Below are 21,854 nucleotides of genomic sequence, written 5' to 3'. Positions count from 1 at the left end.
TCCTTTTCTCAGCAAGCATGTAATTCCTAAAGCAATTTCCTCCTGCTTTTCAGGAAGTTCGATTAGAACTTGTAGAGCTAAAAGGGATTAGATGACAGAAGCATTTAATTTAACCCCTCCTCTGTCTTAAGGATGAAACCAATGAAAATATCATTGAGTTATTTTACAAACTCAAGTAGATAACAAGAATTTTATTAGTAAACTAGGCTTTGAGGGTGAAAACAAAACTGATCACGTGAGAATCCGGGACATTTCAAGTTATGTGCTTTAACTCAAAGCTGATTGGGTAAAAGTCTCTTTTCATTCTTTCACGTGAGAATCCGGGACATTTCAAGTTATGTGCTTTAACTCAAAGCTGATTGGGTAAAAGTCTCTTTTCATTCTTTCTTTCTTCCTTCTTTATTCCAGACTGAAATCTAAATTCAAATGGTGACTGTTATTCCAAATTTAAAATCTCTATTTGTTAATCTACGGGGTTTGTGATTCTTTGCAGATAAACAGGCATTCTCTCTGATTAACAGACTTTGAATCCTGACCCTAATGGCCTTAAGCGAGACGAAGTCGTTGGATCTAAAGAGAAATGAACGAATAGATGTTGACTACATAAAAGGGATTCTTCAGCCTACACCCACTTGTGCTATCTGGGACGAAATCTGGAACTTTCAAGCCAAGCCCGACGATCTGCTTATTTCTACCTATCCCAAAGCAGGTGTGGGGGAAAGGGGCATGAGGGAACTTGGAGGGAGGGACCTTGCACATTGTGGACCCTGAAAAAACATTTCCTCAGTTGAAAGACAGAAATAGAATGCCTGAGTGGATAAAAATCTGCACTAAATTTGTGAGGGAGGGTGTTTGCGTACATGATTAAGATGAATGTTTCTAGAGAAAGTTAGTGTGACATTAATGAGAGATGTTGCATAAACATGGACTACAATTTTAAAGATTTGATCAATTTCTCAGTGTACTGAAGTGGGAAAAAGGTGTCACTAAATAGATTAAAGAATATTTGTATGATAGACCTGATGAAAAGGTAAAGAGGCAGTTTACTCAAGTATAAGCTCTGCTTTCCTTTTTGGAGTATGACAAAACATGCTTTATTTGTCAAATCAGTTTACAAAGATCTCTGTAGAGGAGAGTTCTAACAATATACATAAATGTTTGAGAGAAAGGTAGATGCATCAGTTTGTATGTATGTACATGTATACCTGTATACATATATAGGCATATGTGTATATGTATATGTATATAGACACATGAATTATCCTTTCAAAATGTCAGGAAAAATCTGTAAAAAGTGTGGGCTTGGATAATCCTAATCCCTTCCCTTTTACCTATTTCACCAAAGAAACAAATGATTTTATGTATGCTGTGTTTATAATCCTCTTATGAAGAAGGAGAGAGAGTTAGGGGAAAAGGCAGGTAAAGAGAGAGGACAAAGATCAATCTTTGTCATAGTGAGTGAATGTTTACTCTAATCAATTTCATACTCTCAGCAATTAATATAAAGGTTGTGATAACTTTCTCCCCAATGTAATTTAACCAATCAAAATTTCTGTTGGTCCTGATGACTTCTGAGTGCCTTAAACTTTATTAAAAAAAAAAACTAAAGTGTTTTTCATTTAAATTTTTTTTTAATTTACAAGTAGAGTCAAAGAATAAAATTTTTCTAATAATAATAATAAATAATTTATGTAACAGTTTAAGATTTGCAAAGCACTTTACACATATTATCTCATTTGATCCTCCTAACAACCTTGTGAGGTAGGTATCATTATTATCACCATTTTACAGATGAGAACACCAAGGCACAGAGCAGTTAAGTAACTTATGGAAGGTGTCACACAGCTAGTAACTATCTGAGATTAGATTCAAACTCAGATATTCCTGACTCCAAAGCCTATATTCTCTATCTGCCTAGTTACCTAAAGTTTTTTTTTAATTATTATACTCATAAAAATTCACTATACCAAATATAATTTTTGAAATTCAAAAAAAGCTAGAATTTTAGAGTTGAAAGAGGTCTGACAGGCTATCTAGTCTAATTCATACATAAACAAAACTTTCTCAACACAATAATCAATCAAGAAATATGTATTAAGTACCTACTATGTACTTGGTACAGTTCTAGGTTCTGGAGATATAAGGACAAAAGTAAAGCAATCCTTACCTTCTAGGAGCTTACATTGTATATGAAAGGAAAACATTTGCATTTACAAATGTACACAAAGTAAATAAAAGGCAATAGAGGGAGGCAAACTGAAGCACATCCACAGCTGAATGAATGAAGAAAGGTTTCATGTAGCCTGTGGTATCTGAACCAAAGTTGTGAAGGAAATTAGAGATTCTAAAAGTGAAAAGGAACTAAATTCTAAATATACAGGACAGCCAATGCAAAAGGCACAGAGAGAAGAGATGGAGTGCCATGTGAGAGAAACAATAAAAAGGTCTATTTGGCTAGATAGCACAATTTGGGAAGGGGAATAATATATAATAACAAATTAGAAAAGGTAGGTTAGAGCTAGATTGCAAAAAGCTTTAGATTCTAAACAGAGAAAAATGTATTTGATCCTAGAGGTAATCGGTAATCACCAAAGTTTATTGGACAGATGAATAACATGGTCAGACTTTTGTTTTTGAAATATCACTTTATCAGCTGATTGGAGAATGGATTGGAGACAACGGAAACTATTGCAATAATCCAGGCAAGAGATTATAAGGGCCTGAACTAGGGAGGTTGCCATGTGAGTGAAAAGGGACACATGGGAGAGATGGTATGGAGTAGAATCAATAAGACTGGACTTGCTGAGAAAAATTGGGGAATTGAGGTTGTCTCCAAAGTTGCAAACCTAGGTGACTAGCAGAATGGTGCAACCCTCCACAGAAACAGGGAAGTTATGAAGGGAGGTAGGTTTGAAGGAAAGATGATAAGTTCTCTTTGGGATGTGTTGCATTTGAGTTGTCTACAAGATATCTAGGTCAACATTTCCAATAAGCAGTTGATAAAATGGACCTAAAATTCAGCAGACTAGTACTGTTATCTGAAAGTTATCTAAATAGAAGTGACAATCAGATCCATGGAAGCTGATGATGTCACCAAGAGTGTGGAGAGAGACCAGAACCAAGCTATAGGGAACACTCACAGTTTAGGAGCAAGATATGGATGATGAGCCATCAAAAGAGACTGATAAGCAGTGGTCAGATAAATAGGAGGAAAATCAAGAAAGAGGGGTACCATAAAAACTCAACAAGAATAAAGTAACCAGGAGTGGACAACAGTGTTAAATTCTGCAGAAAAGTCAAAAAATCTGAACACTGTGAAAACACCATCACATATGGCCATTAAGAGATCAGTGTTAACTTCAGAGAGAGCCATTTCAACAGACTGATAGGGTTGGAAACTTGATTGCCAAGGGTTAAGAAGTGACAACAAAAAGGGAAAGTGGCAACAATGATTATAGACAGTTTTTTCTTGGAGTTTGGCTGTGAATGGGAGGAGAAATATATGACTCGAGCTTAAGGAAATGGTGAGGTGAGGGTCTTTTTAAGGATGAGGGGAGGCCTGAGTATATTTGTAAGCAGTAAGGAATAAGCCAATAAATTAATAAATAAGGAGATGGAATAAAGGGGTCAAGTACAGGGATTGACCTTGGCAAAGAGAATTGCCACCTTTTCATCAGTCTGGAGAAAAGGAGCAGAGAATGGAAGACGATGTTGAAAAGTTCTGAAATACTAAGTATACTTACTAGTATACTAATAAGTATACTAAGTATACTTATTTTATAAAATAAGAAGGAGCTCACAGTAAATGGACTCTTTTCTTAGAAAAGTATGAGATGAGATGATAGGGGGATAGGGTAGTGGAAGAGATTTGAGAAGTTTTTGAATAGTCACTGCAGGGAGTGAAATAGAGAATTAATTAGAGAGAAGTAAAAGGATTTCCTTGCCACAGTAAGGGCCCAGTTGAGATTACATATCCAACAAATGGTCATCCAGTCTCTACTTAAAGACCTCTAATGAAAGGGGAATTCACAGTCTCTCAAGGAAGATGATTCTTCTTTTGAATAACTCTAAGTGGCAAAGAATGAGCCAATAGACAGGAAGAAATTGTATTATTCCTCTGGTTCATCTGCCTAAGTCATACATCATAGATTTCAGTGGATTTTAGAGGTCACATGGTCCAACCTCTCATTTTACAGATGCTGAAACTACAGCCCAAAGAGACTGAGTGATTTACCCAAAGTCATAAAATCACAGAATCTTATAACTGGAGGAGACTTTAAAAATCACCTGTATCTGAATGAGAATACACTCTACCTTTTAAAGAATGAAATAATCAGTAAGGAAAATCAGGAATTGAATACTTGGTCTGCTTTTTGACAAAGATCAAACATCAATTGACATTTTGGTCACTGAAGTTTCCTCCTTCCCCCTAATATCACAACTCCTTTGATATTTTCCAAACTGTGCTTATATTAATTCCGTATGACTGGGTGATCAAAAAGGAAATAAAATGGCTGAGTTAAAATTTCAAGCCAGGTCCTTTGATTCCAAATCCAGTCTTCTTTCCACTAGACTCTGCTGCTTCAAAAAGGAGACAGCTATTTTCCAAATGGCTTCTTTAAACTTGAACCTGGGATCAATGGTGAGATATCAAATGCTCCATTCCCAGAGAGAATGCAAAACTCACATGAGGACTCAGATCTTCATTCCTTTATAGAGTGCCATTATGTAATGCTTTTTATCTTTGTTAATAATAGTGAGGTTTTTACAGGACAATATAGAATTTTATTCTGTATTGCTTTATGGATTTGATATGACTCCATATTTTAAAAAAATTAAGAACCCTCTCAAACGTCTATTCTTCTCACTTCTTTCTATGAAATAAGGAACAACTTGGACCCAGGAAATAGTAGACATGATACAAAATGATGGAAATATTGAGAAATGTAAACGAGCTCCTACTCACCTTCGATTTCCTTTCATTGAATGGATAATTCCACCAATGGACTCCGGTAAGTGACAGTATGGTCACCCAACCACACTTGACTATAAACAATGTCTGGATTATATTACAGCCTAACAACAAATGAACAATGGCCAGAGAAATTCTGTATTTGTTTTTTTTTTCTCTGCTCATAATTAATCTTTACCTTTTACCTTTCTACCTTTACTTTCCCCTCAACTCCTGGCAGCTAAGACCAAAAGTGACAATACTCTACCCTGTCTTCTCACAGTTTCCCAGGATCAGTCCAATGCATAGTCTTTTATAACAATACAAACAATAGTAGGACTAGTAGTAGCCAGAGGAAGGAGAGGGAAGAGAGGAATCCCCCACCCACCCCCAAACATCCCTTATTCTCATATTATTGCCAATAGATTCCCAAGTTCCAGCACCATCTCTTGAGAAAGGGCTCTAGTCTCATTCTATCTGTTCATACAAGCCATAATCCAGACTCTCTTTTCTATGTATAACACCTTTACCTGGGATCCACAGACGTAAAGGGTCCATGGATAGAGTTCAGAGGGTCCATGAATTTGTATGGGAGGGAAAAACCTACATCTTTATTTTCACTAACCTCTAATTGAAATTTAGCATTTCCTTCAATTATTAAAAAAAATATATTATTCTAAGAAAGGGTCTTACAGGCTTTACTGGACTGCCAGAGGGTTCAACGGCACAAAAAAAGATTAAGAACCTGTCCCCTAAAACCACTCCTCTCCCACAACCTCTCTCCCACCCCACCAGATTCTGGGACAATATGTGTAGAATAGCCTAAATCACTGATTTCCCTCTGAAATGTAAACAATTCTTACTTACTTCAGTTCTTTTTGTACAGACTCCCAAGCAAAATCCTTTTGAAAGGCTCAGAAACACAACTGAAGAAGAGAAAGCATGAGTGAATCTAGGTATAAGAAAGAGGGAACTTGGGGAGATCTGGCCTAAGAAATAAAAGAAAGGAGATGACTGGGGAGTGGACTCGATAAAGGTAGAAAAAAAAGAATGACAAGCCTAATTAAAAAGTGCTCCTGTGTCTTTTAACAATCCCACAGTGCCCACAGTTGCCCACAGTTCTTTTAACAATCTCCTATCACAAGCCCCTGTGCTTGCACTTTAACTCCTGCCCCCAGGTCACAGGATTCTCCATGTTTGGCTTGGGACTGAAAAAGTTCTCATTCTTATTGCCACCAGGTTGGTGCGGGAAAAGAAGAGGACTCCCTGATACATCATCCTCACCTTCAAAAAATTTGTTTCTGATGTTGCTTAGATACTATGTGCTTTAGTTACACTATGAACTTTTATGAATTAGCTTGACAATTTAAATACCACAAATAACATTGTATCTGTGGTTTAAAAAAAATTAAGTGTTTTAAGTTCTAAACAATTTATTTACAAATGAACTTCACAAACATAGCCTATTCCTAAGCTCAAGATCGTTTATCTATTTTATTCAGCATGGTATAATATTTCTTAGATCATAAGAAGACAGATTTAGAGCTGGAAGGGCAGTGGTCAAACTCAAATAGAAATGGATCCCTCTCACCACACATCAACTTGGAAAACCACAAAATAACATTATCTAGGTGGTATTGTATTTTTATTTATTTTGTTAAACATGTCTCTATTGTATTTTAATCTGGTTTGGCCACACTATGTAACAGTTTTCCAGGTTGATCCATTGGCCCCTGAGTTGGACACCTCTGCTTTAGAGGTCAAGTCCAACCCCCACAATTTACAGATGAAGCCAAGAGAGATTAAATAACCTGAGATTGCACAATTTGTAAGTATCTGAGACAGAATTTGAACCCAAGTTTTCTTGTCTCTAAGACTAGCATTATGACATGCTGCTATCCTTTCTCTGTCTCTGTTTCTCTCTGCCTTTCTATATTATCTATACAGATATATAAAATAACATATTTATATAGAACTTTTAAGTTTACAAACCGTTTTCTTCATAGCATTCCTTGTAACGTAATTATCAGTGATCCTATTTCATAAATGAGGAAACTGAGACTTAGCGGTATTAAATGATTTACCCAAAGTCACAAAGATAGTAAGTGTTGGAGCTGGCCCTCCAACACTGATCTTTTGACTTTTAGTGTATATCCTTGAGCCATAATGACTCTCATTCAAGATTTAGAACACTAAAATACTTGGTTGATAATTAATTGAATTAAGCTCTTTTCTGGCCTTTGATTTTTGAAATGTAATATTTATTCAAACCTTACATTTTTGCAACATGGAAACAAAGTGTGCTTGCTTGGGGTGGGAAATATTTCTTAATGTGGACCCTAACAATGTGTTTCTGGAGACATGGATACATATACAGATACATAGTTACACAGATACACAGATACATAGATATTATATGGGTATATGTAGATATAGTAGAGGTGCATAGCTATATCTATATAGTATATATGTATATATAGTGTATATGTATAGATACATCTATATAGTATTTATAGATATAGATATATAGAAACACCCTACTTCTTTCTAAGTTTGGTTCACTCATTCCAACCTGCCCTCAACCTATTATGTCTAAGTTTCCACTTTTTCTCAGGGTGCTAGGGTTAACCACCCTCTCTAATGTGCTTCCTATCTACACAAGCAGGAACCAATAAGACAATGAATCCACACAATATATAACATTTATATATAACCACTTATAATAGTTAGATATACAATTTTTAAATTCTAAATATAACCATGTACTTAACTACAAGGCAAAAAAGAAAATAATATATCAAATAAAGTACATAAATAATAAAACACATCATGATATGTACATAAACCTGGATAATGCTTTTCCATAATATACTCAGTATCTATGGTGAACAATGGGAACATACACATTGGAACCTGAAAAGGAAGCACCTAAGGGGATAACTCACATGTGTATATATGTGTATATATATATATATATATATATATATATTCCACAGTTATGTGGGCTATAGGCCTCAATGTTATTGCCCATTCAGGAACATCTGCACTATATGAAACAAGCTGAGACTCACTATTTGACTGTTGATCTTTACTACTTTTCAGTTAAAGAAATACTATTCTCTTCTCTACCTGAATGTTAGTGTAACACAGGAGCTTTTGGGCTCCGGCCTCTAACAGGTTCACTCTTGTTCTGGGCAGCCAGAAGGACAGAAACAGAGACATAATGAGGGGATATTTAATACTTTATTCTTCTCAATGGAATTAATGATAATGGGAGCACCAGCTCCTACAGCATCCCCTAATTACTCTTCTCGAAGGGGCAGATGAGAATATACAGAGTAGGAGCTCCAACTCCTACCGTATCCCCTAACTCCAGATGGGTGCCAGTTGAGACACGCACAGCATTCCAGCTTGTGCATTCTCCACTTACCAAGCAGTGCTCACTTGATTTACAGAGGAGCACACAAAGAAGGCAATTTGCTAGCAATAACATCACAAGTTTAGATTGACTTTAGCAATATCATGATGACTTAGTACAGCGCATGCGCAATAGGTATTTACAACTTTAAGCACAAATGTTTAAATTATGCAAGGTTATATAATAATGTGTAGTCGCAGTAGAAATTGTTTATGGCCATGATCCTGGGAATTATTATCTAAAAAAGAATAACAAAATCCACCTTACATATAGTTAGCCTTTACAGGCTCTTTCAATTAACCATTACCATTAAAAGGGTATTTAGAATATGTTAACTTTTAATGTAAATCACAGTTGTCTTTAAGCTAGGGAAATGCAGTGCTCATCAAACTAGCTCTCTCTGTTATACAAACTGGCCCAGCCAGTTATTTACTGACCCAAATAACCAATGAGAACAGAGCTCACCAACACAGCTCCAGCTCACCAGGATACCGAAGCAGCTACAAAGCCCCCTTTGCTTTGCTTTCTCAAGCCAGAGGTGGCAGCAGAGACCAAAAAGCCCTCACGAAAAGCTTCACCTTTTGCTAATTATGGGTGATGTTGAAAGGCAATAAATGTCACTAGAGCTCTTGGCCCATGAAGTCAATTTTCTCTCCAACCAACAGAGGATCACTCAGTCGAGGCCTTCTCTTAACTGACTGCTTCTAACTGCCACAGCTCCAATAAAGCAATGTTTCAATCCTCCTACTATTTCTCTGCTTCTCCTCAGATTTTTCTTCTGGTTCCTAGTTGTTCTTCTTCCTCTTCCTCTTCGCTGCTCAATTCAATGGCTGAAACGAGAACTTCCTGACTCTCAGTGACTCATTTGTTGTTTAAAAAGTCTCAATCCCACAAATTTCCTCTATTAAACTGGCAGTCCTTTTTTAATCACACCTCAGTCTCCAAATGTTTATATCATTTCTCATAAAATGTGCATATGCAAATTATCCAAGGTATCTATCATGTTCCAAAGTTTTCAACTTTGAATCTTTGTTTCTTGACCATCATATTTCTCTAGTTTTTAATAAATAAAAAGTCTTCCTCTGCTTCTTTATGACATTAAACATCACTCTACTTTGTTGAAAAAGATCCAGGTCCTTATGTCTATATCACAGATAATTTTCTCTCCAAAACTGTCCAAATTCCATCTGAAAGCTCTTAAAACAAAGTTCTTTTTCTACTTCTGTTAGTCATTAAAATGTTCATGCATAACAGCAGCAATGTATTATGTAAGATTACATAATTTAATAATCAATATAAATCTCTTCTTTTGTGTAAAAATATTTTTCTGTTCTTTTCATCACTAAATGGTTCCATTTAACTTAAAGGGATAAAGTACATTACACTTTAATGGACCTATGATCTCATCAGTGTTGGCATTCTCCCCAAAAGTAGAGATCATAACCCATCCACACTTTCTCCTCCAATACATACTCTTGTCCATATTCCCCATTAAATCCTCCAAAAAAAGTCCATCCAATTTTCTGGGGGCCCTCTAATTGGTCTCCTTATCTCATGTTTCTCCAATCTGATTCATCTTCCATTCAGTTGACAAGCGATTTTTCTAATGTGTAGATCTGACACTGTTACCCTCCCCCACAAAATTCAATAAGCCCCAGTGGCTCCTTATTATCTCTAGAATCAAATATAAAGTACTCTGGGTTTTTTTTTCATTTAATACTTTTCATAATCTGGCCACTACTTAGCATTCCAGTGTTATTTATTCCCCTCAATGCACTTTAAATCCAGCAATACTAGATGACTTATCGTTCCTTAGACACAACACTGCATTTCTTGCCTCTCTGCCTTTTCCCCCTTGGCTAGAATCCTCTGGCTTTCCCCATACCTGGAATGCTCTCCTTCCTCCTCTCTACCTTTTAGTTTCCCTGATTTCCTTTAAGACTCAGTTCACATCCCACATTCTGCAGACCTTGCCCAGTCTCCCTGGCTGATAGAACTTTCCATCTATCTCACTATTCACACTATTCACCCATTAGACTGTGATATCCTTGAACACATCAACTGTTTTTGCCCTTTTCTGTATCCCCAGGACTTAGCACACTGCCTGTCACAAAGTAAATACTTGATAAATTCCTATCAATTTGATTTCCTCTAGATCTCTAGACATTATTACACAGACATTATTGAACCAATATATTATGTGGACTATTCCTTATTTTTACTACCTGGCCAATCTACCACTTTTTTAATCAGGAAAGTATTTGATATCTTTTACATTATTTGGTAATGTATGCAAAGTTTTGTGTATGTAATTTTTCATGCATCTCTGAATTACTCATTTTAGCCAGCAATTTTAATTCCTCAGAAATTATGATTTGTACCTGTATAGCATCATTAGAAACATATTCACATTAAAAATGGAATTTTGAGGAAGGTCTTTGTGCTTACTAAAAGCCTTTAACAGTTTCCCAAATGCAATCCAGCCCACTCTTCTTCATATTTAGTACAGGGCCAAAGTCATTGTCCATCTGCATTATCTGACCAGGATATGTGTGATAATGCACCAGTTGTTCAACCAACTAAATATCATTTTGTAGACCACAGACATTTTTGTATCCTCAGTTTTTCCTATATGGATAGGGTAAATTCTTGTGTGATTATACTTTTTTAAAGTCTCTGCAATGTCTATACCTTGATAAAATCAGAATAGATCTACAAGACAGAAACTTTCCGTGTGGCTATGTAAATCACTGTAGAAGTCAGTTACTTCTTAACCAACTGGAGATCCAGTTCCATTCCACAAATACTTATTAAGCACATATTATGTGAAGAAAGCACAGTGTTAGGCACTGAGGGATATTTAAAAATTAAATAAGACACTGTCACCAACTTCATGGAGTTTACAATCTAGTAGAAGAATGTAGTATTTTTAAAATAACTATGATAGAAAATATGACAAGATGAATGCCTTTAATACTTCATACAAAGTACTTTTCAAGATCTCAGGAAGGAAAGGTCACTACTGACTAGGGGCATCTAAGGAAGTTTCATGGAAAGGGGGACATTTGAACTGAAATAAATTCAACAGGCAAAGGTAGAGAAAAGTACATTACAGAGGAAGAAATGTTTGAGCAAAGTTGGGAAAGCATTGTACATATGAGAGACAGTGAGTAGTCAATATTGTCCAAAATGTTGTAAGTTGAAATAAGACTGGAAAGTTAAAGTGATGACATACTGTGGAACCTTGGATGCCAAACTAAGGAGTTTGGAGCTATGAAGGATTTTTGAACAGTAGAATGAAATGATTACACTTGTCCAAAAGATAAATTAATCTGGTAGTAATATAAAGGACATATTGAAGAAGGCAGAGAATGAAGACATGAAGACCAGTCCAGGGGCTATGGTAGAAACCCAGGCAAGTGATGAGGGCTTATAGGAGAAAGGAAGCAATGGGAATATAAAAGAATGAACAGAGATGAGATATACCATATATGAAAACAGAATCTCTAGGACTTGACAATTGAATGTAGGAGGGGTTTGAGAGGGAAAAGTCAAAGACAACAGCAAGATTTCAAACTCAAAAAACTGACTGAATTGATAAAAATAGAAAAGCAAGAAGGAGTACCAGATTTTAGCAAAGTGAGTTTTAAATACCAGTGGGGACATCCAGTTATCAGTACCAATTTTCTATTTAAAAATATCCAGTAGTCAGTTGAAAATGTGAGTCTGGGACTTAGTAGAAAGCAGAGCACTAGAGATAACAATTTAGGAATCATCCACATAAAAGGAAAGCCCTGGAAATGGGTGAGATTTCAAGAAAAAGAGATAATAGAGAAAAGATAAGAGGACTAATGAGAATACCTTGGGAAATACCTACATTAAGAGATTTTTTAAAAACTGTTTCACCTCCACCAGTGATTTATTCTTTGTGCATTTGGTCTTGTCCCACTGCTTTTTCCATCTTCCACTTCCTCAGTGCCTTTTCCACTTTTTTGTATACCACCTATGAGATTGATGTGTGTAGTCCAAATATAGTAGTTCCACTGACATTGATGATGAAAATAATTTGTTATAGAATTGTTATTCTAATTCTGTCTTTTTTTTTTCTTCCTTCACTTTCATCTATAAATGTCCTTGGAATGATTTGACTTGGTTCAATCTCATGCTGCCTCTATTCTTTGCTGTGTTATGAATGATTCTTCTCATAATTTTCTATCATTTTCCTTGGTAATGTTTTAAAACACATGGATAGTCTAAATAATAAGAGCTAGCATTTATTATGTATGTTAAAGTTTACAAAACACTTTACATATATTATCTTGTTTGATTCTACAGCAACACCGTAAGTCAGGTGCTATTATTCTCCCCATTTTATAGATTAGAAAACTGAATCTAAGAGTGCCTTGCCCTGGATCACATTGCTAATAGGAATCTAATACAGGATTCAAACTCAGATATTCTTGACTCCCAATACAGCACTCTATCCACTATGCCACCCAGCTGTCTCACCTATTGCCCTTGGCTATCATGTCATTCCATTTGTCAAGATCAAATGTTTGCTGGCTCACTCATTTTCTGGGTTCTTTCAGCATTATTTTTGTGGTAATTGTTTTATGACTTGTATGAACTTATACAGGAGTCAACTTGTTCTTTGTTAATGACTGTTCTTATCTATATCTTATTTTTCAGCATCAATAGTTCATTTGACTAGAACATATTGAAACCATTGTAATTGCACACAGTTACTTATCTTTTCCTCTTTTTCTACTTTGGTGTTGAATTTATCTTTTTTTTTCTAACATGGTCTCACTGACTACAAACAACTAATTTAGAAGTAACTCACATCAGTAACAAGTTATTTCCAATCTTTTAAGATATAGTCCATTTCATTTTTTGTGATAATGTTGAACTTTCTAAGTCCAACATTTTTTTTTGCAAGGCAGTTGGGGTTAAGTGACTTGTCCAGGGTCACACAGCTAGTAAGTGTCAAGTGTCTGGTCTGGGACCAGATTTGAACTCAGGTCCTCCTGAATCCAGGGCCAGTGCTCTATCACTGCACCACCTAGCTGCCCCTAACAGTCCTTATTCTTTTTTTTTTTTTTTTTTTTTTTTGCCTTTTCGGTGAGGCAATTGGAGTTAAGTGACTTGCCCGGAGTCACACAGCTAGTAAGTGTCATATGTTTGAGGCCACATTTGAACTCAGGTCCTCTTGACTCCAAGGCCGGAGCTCTATCCACTAGATAGAGCTACCTAGCTGCCACCTAGCTGCCCCCCCTAAGTCCAAAATTTTCTAACTCTCTTTATAAAGAAAGTGTTCCTGAAAGTGGGGTCATCCACTGAGTCATCCACAAACTCTTCTTGTTTCTTAATCTTGAACCATTTTTATAACATATTTTTTCATTGCTGGAGACAGAAATGGCAAACCCCTACAGTATCTTTGCCCAAAAAAAAAAAACCCTAAATGGGGTCACAAAGCATCAAACACTGTTGAAACAACCAAAAAGATTCTTACCTGCCCTCAAAGAGTATACATTCTAGTAAATTATCTCACACACACACAAAAAAAATAAACAGAAAAGAAAAGGTTCTTACAGTGGGGAAATGGGGGAAGGTGAGAGGGAATGAGTGAATCTTATTCTCATAGGATTTGACTTAAGGAGGGAATAACATACACACTCAATTGGGTATGGAAATCTGTCTTACCCTACAAATGGGGGGGAGGGGAAGGGGACAAGAGAGTAGGGGGATGATAGAGAGGAGGGCAGATTAGGAAAGAGGGTAATCAGAAGCAAATACTTCTGAGGAGGGACAGGGTCAAAAGAAAGAATAGAATGAATGGGGGGGCAGGATAAGATTAAGAGAAATAGAGTTAGTTTTTCACAGCATGTCTACTATGGAAGTGTTTTGCATAACTGCACATGTATAACCTATATTGAGTTGCTTGCCTTTTCTATAAGGGTGGGTGGGGAGGGAGGAAGGGAGAAAATTTGGAACCCAAAGTTTAAAAAACACATGTTTGAAAAAATGTTTTCACATGCAACTGGGAAATAAGAAATATAGGAAATGGGGTACAGAAATCCATCCTGCCCTATAGGAAAATAGAAGGGGAGGGGGGGAGAGATAGCAGGGAAAGCAGACTAGGGGAAGGGGTATTCAGAATACATGCCATCTTGGGGTGGGGGGAGGAGCGAGATGGGGTGAAAATTTGGAATTCAAAATCTTGTGGAAGTAAATGTTGAAAACTAAAAATACATAAATTTATTTTAAAAAAAGACTATACATTCTAATGGCAAAATACATATAAAGGGGGACTGAATTAGCAGATGCTGAACATAAGTATGGCATAGACATGGCCAAGAAGAAGAGGGAAGATAAGACAAAGGCTTATCTATCAAAGCCAAGTGTCCCAGGGGCAGAGTCCAATGTTCCAGTTCCAGTGGGAGGGGGATGAGGATAATGGCAGCATGGTGTGGAGATGGCCATGGAGATCTAGAGACAGCTACAATGCTCTGGCAGCTGCACTGAATTGTTCCCAAAGTTGAAGCAATGAAAGAAAAAAGATTCTAGAGTCACAATATAAGAATGATGATGAATGGACAAAAACTATTTTGCAGGTTTGGCTCAAGCTGATGCAATGCCATCACCACGCATACTAAAAACTCACCTTCCTATCCAGCTGTTGCCACCATCCTTCTTGGAGAATAGCTGTAAGGTAAGGAGCAAGAGACATACCTTGGAACCTCTTAAAGCAGGCTTCAGTCAGTCTTCTAGAAACAAATTTCTCCTGGTCTCAAAGGCCCTAATATACTACTAAGTCCAGTAATTTGTTTTTTATGGGAGTAGAAGAGGGATGAACCTATGATTTCATTGCCATGGGGAATTACCAGATAGGAAACTCCTATCAATACAGTTGGGCACAATCTCCAACTTACGGTCTTAAGGAATTGCCTAGACCAATGAGAGCTACAGCGACTTACTTAGGGTCACATAATCAATATATATTCAAGGAAGGACTTGAACCTACATCTTTGTGACTCTGAGATTAACTCTCTACCAACTATGCCTTGCTGTGTCCAGTAACATTTCCTTATCATGATTACTTTGGAATCCTTTCTATCACTCACTCACAAAAATAACAAATCACTCACAAGAAAGCAACCTCTAAATGTAATTATGGGACAGCATTGAGATCATAGTTACCAAACCTAAAATAAGGCCTAAAGAGATAAGTAGAAACAAGAGAACACTGTATACAGCAACAGCAATATTGTTTTAAGAATGACTTTGAATGAATAAGTTATTTTGACTATTGTAAATACCCAAATCAGCAGACTTACAGACTCGTATATATGTTTATGCCACCACAGCACCTAGTCAATATTAGCACTAGATGACTAACTAAAAGTCAATTTGTCCAAAGATAAGAAAACTGAGACCCCAGGAATAAATAGTTGGCAAATGAATCAATGATAGCTAACTGCAATTGTAATTTTTTTCTCTATACACCTCACACCTCTTTTTTTTTCCCCTCCCTCATGACCAATTTCAGATAATCTACGTGGCAAGAAATGCCAAGGACAATTTGGTGTCCTATTACCATTTCCAAAAGATGAACGCAGCACTTCCTGATCCAGGAACCTGGGAGGAGTATTTTGAAGATTTCCTGGAAGGAAAAGGTGACAGAATCCAACTATATGGTTGTTGCCAACAAAACTTTGAAATTATAAAGAAATCTTTGACCCTTTCATGAGGAGCTCAACCCTCTTTTGTTTTTAATATCAAGGAATTGGTAGGGTGACCCACACTCTCTCCTGAATGCATCTTCCATTCAAATGAATTTACACATTTTTTACCTGTCTTTCAGTGTGCTGGGGTTCCTGGCATGATCATGTGAAAGGATGGTGGGATGCAAAAGATAAATATCCCATTCTCTACCTCTTCTATGAGGACATGAAGAAGGTGAGGGATAGATCCAGTCTGTCAATCAATAGTATTTACTAAGGGTCCACTAGGTGCACATAACTATACTAGGCACTTAAGATAATTTAGAAGGAAGTGGAAAACTGCCCTGATAAGAACCTTACCATGTTCAACAGATGCTGTATTTTAAATACTGCTTTACCAAAGTAGGAAATCGATTCTCTTGTAATGATTCTAAGAACTAATCACAGAAGCTCTGGATATTTTGCCCAGTGAAGGTGGCATCTTTATAAACTTTCCCCAGAGCAATGCTCTGTACCTTTTTCTCTGGTATTACAATCTAGCCCTAAAGTCAACAACAAGCACTATGTAAGAGGCACTGTGCTAAGTACTGGGGATACAATGATAAGAAAAATTTGTCCTTCCCCAGAGTGATGCTCTAGGCCTCTTACTCTGTTACTACTTCCTAATCATCAAGTCAAGTCAACAAGCATTTATTAAGTGTTTACTTTGTACCAGGCATTGTGCTAAGCACTGGGGATGCAAAAACAAGAAGAAATACAGTACCCTCAAGGAGCTTACCTGGAGGAAGATAATGATAATTAAGATTATTATGTCCAAAGAGTTATTAAACTATCTATACCCTTTGACCCAGCAATACCACTACTTAGTCTATTTCTGAAGATAATTAGGGAAAAGGGAAAATAATCTATATGTTCTAAAATGTTTATAGCAGCTGTCTTTGTGGTGGCAAAGAATTGGAAACTGCAGGGATGCCCATCAATTAGAGAAGAGCTAAACAAATTGTGGTATATGATTTTGATGGAATACTGTTGTGCTATAAGAAATGATGAGCTCAATGATTTTAGAAAGACATGGAAAGACTTGAGCAAAATGAGCAGAACCAAGAGAACATCATATATAGTAACAGCAACATTGTTTTAAGAATGACTTTGAATGAATTAAGTTATTTTGACTATTCTAAAAATCCAAATTAATTCTAAAGGACATGTGAAGTCACTCTCTGCATCCAAAAAATGAATTGATAAATAGAAATATGTATAGAATAATTATACATATATGTACAGTGTGTGTGTGTGTGTGTGTGTGTGTGTGTGTGTGTGTGTGTGTCTAATGGTAACCATCCCTAGGGTGAGGGCAGAAGGGAAGAGAGAAAAAATTTACATGATAATTTTGTTGTAAATTTGAAAGGAACACCAAGTTGTGCCTGGTAGATTTGCAGTTGCATGTGCAATCATCTTTTTTATTGTACTATGTTATGGATATGCTTATTTTATTCTATAAATTAAAAACTAAATTTAATAATGAAAAAACTAGTGGGAAACTAAAAAAAAAATCTAATGCACTTTCTACTATATTGTACTATGTGTTACACTGGGTTGAAGGTTTTCACTGTCATAAGTACTATGTAACACACTATAATACACTATGAAGGTTCTATGTCATAAGCAAATGTGTCAAGCTAGAGAGTATTTCCAGGAAGAAAGAGAAAAAACATCAGAAGTAGAAAAAGAATCCTAGGATACTTTTCTGTAGAGGTAGGGCCTCAATTTTCGATTTAACATGGAAAGGATTTTTTTAGATTATTATTGTTTCTTTTTCACATTCTTTTTTTTTAATTTTAAGTTCAAATTCTCTCCTCCTATTGAGAAGGCAAGCAATATGATTGTTAATTATATGTGTGAAGTTATGCAAAACATACTTCCATATTAACCATATTACAAAAAAAAGCAAGAAAAATGAAGTGAAAAAATTATACTTCAATCTGTACTCAGAATTCATTAGTTTTCTCTCCAGAAATCTGCACTCAGAATTCATTAGTTTTCTCTCCAGAAGTATACAACATTTTTCAACAGGAGCCCTTTGAAATTGTTATGTATCATTTTATTGAAGAGAATAACTAAGTCTTTCACAGTGGATCATCCTTACAATATTGCTGTTATTCTATATAATGTTCTCCTGGTTCTGCTCACTTCACTTTGCATCAGTTCATGTAAATCTTTCCAGGTTTTTCTGAAACCATCCCCCTGGTCATTTCTTAGAGCAAAATAATATTCCATTACAATTATATACCACAACTTATTCAGCCATTCCCCAATTGATGGGCATCCCTTCAATTTCCAATTCTTTGCCACCACAAAAAGAGCTGCTATAAATATTTTTGAACATGTGGGTTCTTTTCCCATTTTTATAATCTCCTTGGGATATAGACCTAGAAGTGGTATTGCTGGGTCAAAGAGTATGCACAGTTTTATAGCCCTTTGGATGTAGTTCCAAATTGTTCTCCAAAATGGCTAAACCAGTTCACAACTCCATCAAAGGTGTATCAGTGTCCCTATTTTTCCACATCTCCTCTAGCATTTGTTATTTTTCTTTTCAGTCATGTTAGCCAATCTGATAGGTGTGAGGTGGAATCTTCTTTTAATTTGCATTTTTCTAATCAGTAGTGATTTAGAGCATGTTTTTCATGCAACTATAGCTCTGATTTCTTCTTCTGAAAGCTGCCTGTTCATATCCTTTGACTATTTATCAGTTGAGGAATGGCTCTTATTTTTATAAATTTGGCTCAGTTCCTTGTATATTTAAGAAATGAGGCATTTATCAGAGAAAATTCCTGTAAAACTTTTTCCCAGTTTCTTGTTTTCATTCCAATTTTGGCTACATTGGTTTTGTTTGTGCAAAACCTTTTTAATTTCATGTAATCAAAATTTTATTTCCTGTAATTCTCTCTACTTCTTATTTGGTCACAAATTCTCACATCCATAGATCTGACAGGTAAATTTTTCCATGCTCTCCTAACTTGCTTATGATATCACCCTTTATGTCTGAATCATATACCCATTTTGACTTTATCTTGTTATATGGTGGGAGAAGTTGGTCTATGTTGTTTCTGCCAAACTGCTTTCCAGTTTTCCCAGCAATTTTTGTCAAATAGTGAGTACTTGCCCCCAAAGCCTCTATCTTTGGGTTTACCAAACACTACATTAAACAACATATTGTTGGATTCTGGTTTCTAATTCACTTCGATTTGGGGGGTAAGCTTATCCCATTCACATTCTCAATTATGATTACTAACTGTGCATTTCCAGGAGCAAACTCTCTTGAACCAGTAAATTTCTAAATTTAGAATAATTACTTAAGCCTTTCCCAATATAAGTAGTCATATGATCAGTTTTTAACACTGATGAATCAATTTCAGTATTTGTGGTTTTTAGCCTTACTCTTTGTTGACAATGAATTCTTTCTCTTTCCACTCACACATAGAACCCAAAGCATGAAATTAGAAAGATAATGGAATTCATGGGGAAGAACCTAGATGAAGATGCTTTAGATAAAATCGTCTATCATACCTCTTTTGACATAATGAAAAAGAATCCGATGGCAAATTATACATCAATTCCTGGTGAAATTATGGACCACTCTGTTTCCCCATTCATGAGAAAAGGTGTCTATATTTTTTCTATTACTTTCTTAAGAATATTCTCTTCTTATATTTCAAGTCATATGGAAATTTCATTTACCCTTCTCTAGCTCAGAATCATGGGTATAGATAGGTATAAATATAGATCTTTCAAGAATGGAAATACTTGTCAGAATAAAATGATTGTTTTAAGGGGTGGCTGATAAAATGACAATAATCTTGTATTTAGAAGAGTAATCTGAAAGTACCCATTAGAAGTTACAAAAAAATCATAACAAAAAAATAATATCCTCAACTCAGTAATTCCATTACTTTGAAAGGACTATTTAAAAAGAAAAACAAATGAACAAAAAAGAACCATCTGTTGAAAGATTTTCATAATAAAATTATATGTAGTTAAAAATAACAGGGATAGGAATATAAGGACCAGACCTGTGATTTCACTGATACAGGAACTCCCAGGTGAGAAGACTTCATCTGTCAAGGGAGATCAGCACTTCTCTACAACTTAAAGACCTAGAGAGCTGCCTAGAGCACTAAGAGGTTAAGTGATTTGCCCAGGATCACATAGCAAATATGGGTCAAAGGTGGGAATTGAACCCAAGTCTTTTTGGCTACTAGACTAGAGCTCTATCCTTTACTTATAACAGCAACAAAAAGGTATAGTTAAATAAATTATTGTATATTCATGTAATGGAATACTATAAAGTAACTGAGACCAATAAGGAAAAAAAAAGACAAGGACATCTGAGAAGCCTTATGAAATAATGCAAAGTTATATAAAAAAAAAAAGCAAAACCAGATGAATGGAGAATATACTGTGACCATATGTGAGGTAAAGTGAATGAGAAAGAATGAACATAGAATACTGGTGAGGATGTAGAGGAAGTGACTACAAAATTGTTGTAATATTTTATGTATTTAAATTAACTAACTGAAATATAAATAACTACTACGCAAGTTTAGCTGGTTGTATTTATGTTTAACATTAAACTTTTAATAAAACTGGGAGGGGGGAAAGAAGGAAAGAAAATACTTAAAATGGCCACTAAATCTCCCCATCTGTGATGCAGGATCTGTAGGAGACTGGAAGAGCTACTTCACTGTGGCCCAGAATGAGAGATTTGATAAAGACTACAAGAAGAAAATGATGGGTACCACTCTGACTTTCTGCTCCAGTCTCTAAGCAGAAATGAGAAGGAACCCAAATGTATGAAGACTTTATCTGCAAATACTCATGAATTGTCCTATCATTTATACTGGCACTATCTTACAGCATTGTTTTAAGGATATTTATAAAGTGCTTTGTAACCCTTAAAGTGGTATATAAGTGCTAGCCATTGTTATTGTTATTATTATGTTTAGTCATCATCATTCTGCTAATTAAAAGGATTGTATTTTCTTTTTATTTATTCCCTTCTCAAGAAGCTAGAAATTCCATGGTTAAATGGACTTAATATTATATGTCCAAAACAGAACTCATTTTCTTTCACCCTGAACCTTTCCAGCTTCCTACCTTCCATATTATTGTAGATGGAAACATCACCCTCCCAGTCTCTCAGGCTCACAACCCAAGAGTCATCCTGGACTCCTCCTATCTTTAACCCCCCAGCTCCCACTTCCATATCCAAGCAGTTGCCAAGGACTGCCGATTTTATCTTTGCAACATCTCTCTTATATTCCTCTGACACTGCCACCACTCCAGTATAGGCCCTCATCACCTCATGCCTGTACAACTGCCATAGCCTGCTGGTGGGTTTGCCTGCCTCAAGTCTCTCCCCACTCCAATCCATTCTCCATTCAGTCACTAAAGTGATTTTCTTGAAATACAGGCCTTATCATATCACCAACACCTCCCCCCTCCCCACCCCTTAATAAACTCCAATGGCTTCCTGTCTCCCCCAGGAGTAAATACAAAATGCTCTATTTGGCATTCAAAGCCTTTCAAAACCTAGCCCCCTCCTACCTTAGTCTTCTTACACCCTACTCCCTAACACATGTTCTTCAATCTAGTAACACTGGCCTCCTGGCTCTTCCATGAACAAGATACTCATTTCTCAGCTCTAGGCTCTTTTTCTTACTGCCCCCCATGCCTGGAGTGCTTTTCCTACTCCACTCAGACT

General features: G+C 36.1%; 1 protein-coding gene across 5 annotated transcripts; it reads left to right on the top strand.

The window, feature by feature from the left end:
• The first annotated feature begins 262 nt into the window (after nt 1-262).
• On the top strand, nt 263-21,459 carry LOC114046092 (sulfotransferase 1C4-like). 5 transcript variants are annotated; one of them, XM_027866330.1, is made up of 8 exons: nt 263-286; nt 494-709; nt 4,887-5,012; nt 14,984-15,081; nt 15,919-16,045; nt 16,234-16,328; nt 19,575-19,755; nt 20,805-21,459. In XM_027866330.1, exons 2-8 carry the CDS (start codon nt 541-543, stop codon nt 20,915-20,917), a joined length of 909 nt encoding a protein of 302 aa, XP_027722131.1. In that variant the 5' UTR covers nt 263-286; nt 494-540; the 3' UTR covers nt 20,918-21,459. The 5 variants fall into 5 exon arrangements, with proteins under 5 accessions (XP_027722131.1, XP_027722135.1, XP_027722134.1 ...); XM_027866334.1 differs by having other exon boundaries at nt 272-286; nt 522-709; XM_027866333.1 differs by lacking the exon at nt 263-286 and adding an exon at nt 327-363 and having other exon boundaries at nt 522-709.
• Nucleotides 21,460-21,854: the final 395 nt, after the last annotated feature.

This window comes from Vombatus ursinus, unplaced genomic scaffold (assembly GCF_900497805.2).
Source record: "Vombatus ursinus unplaced genomic scaffold, bare-nosed wombat genome assembly UNPS02014781.1, whole genome shotgun sequence".
In the NCBI taxonomy this organism is placed as follows: Eukaryota; Metazoa; Chordata; class Mammalia; order Diprotodontia; family Vombatidae; genus Vombatus; species Vombatus ursinus.
This window is presented reverse-complemented; position numbering and strand designations above follow the sequence as displayed.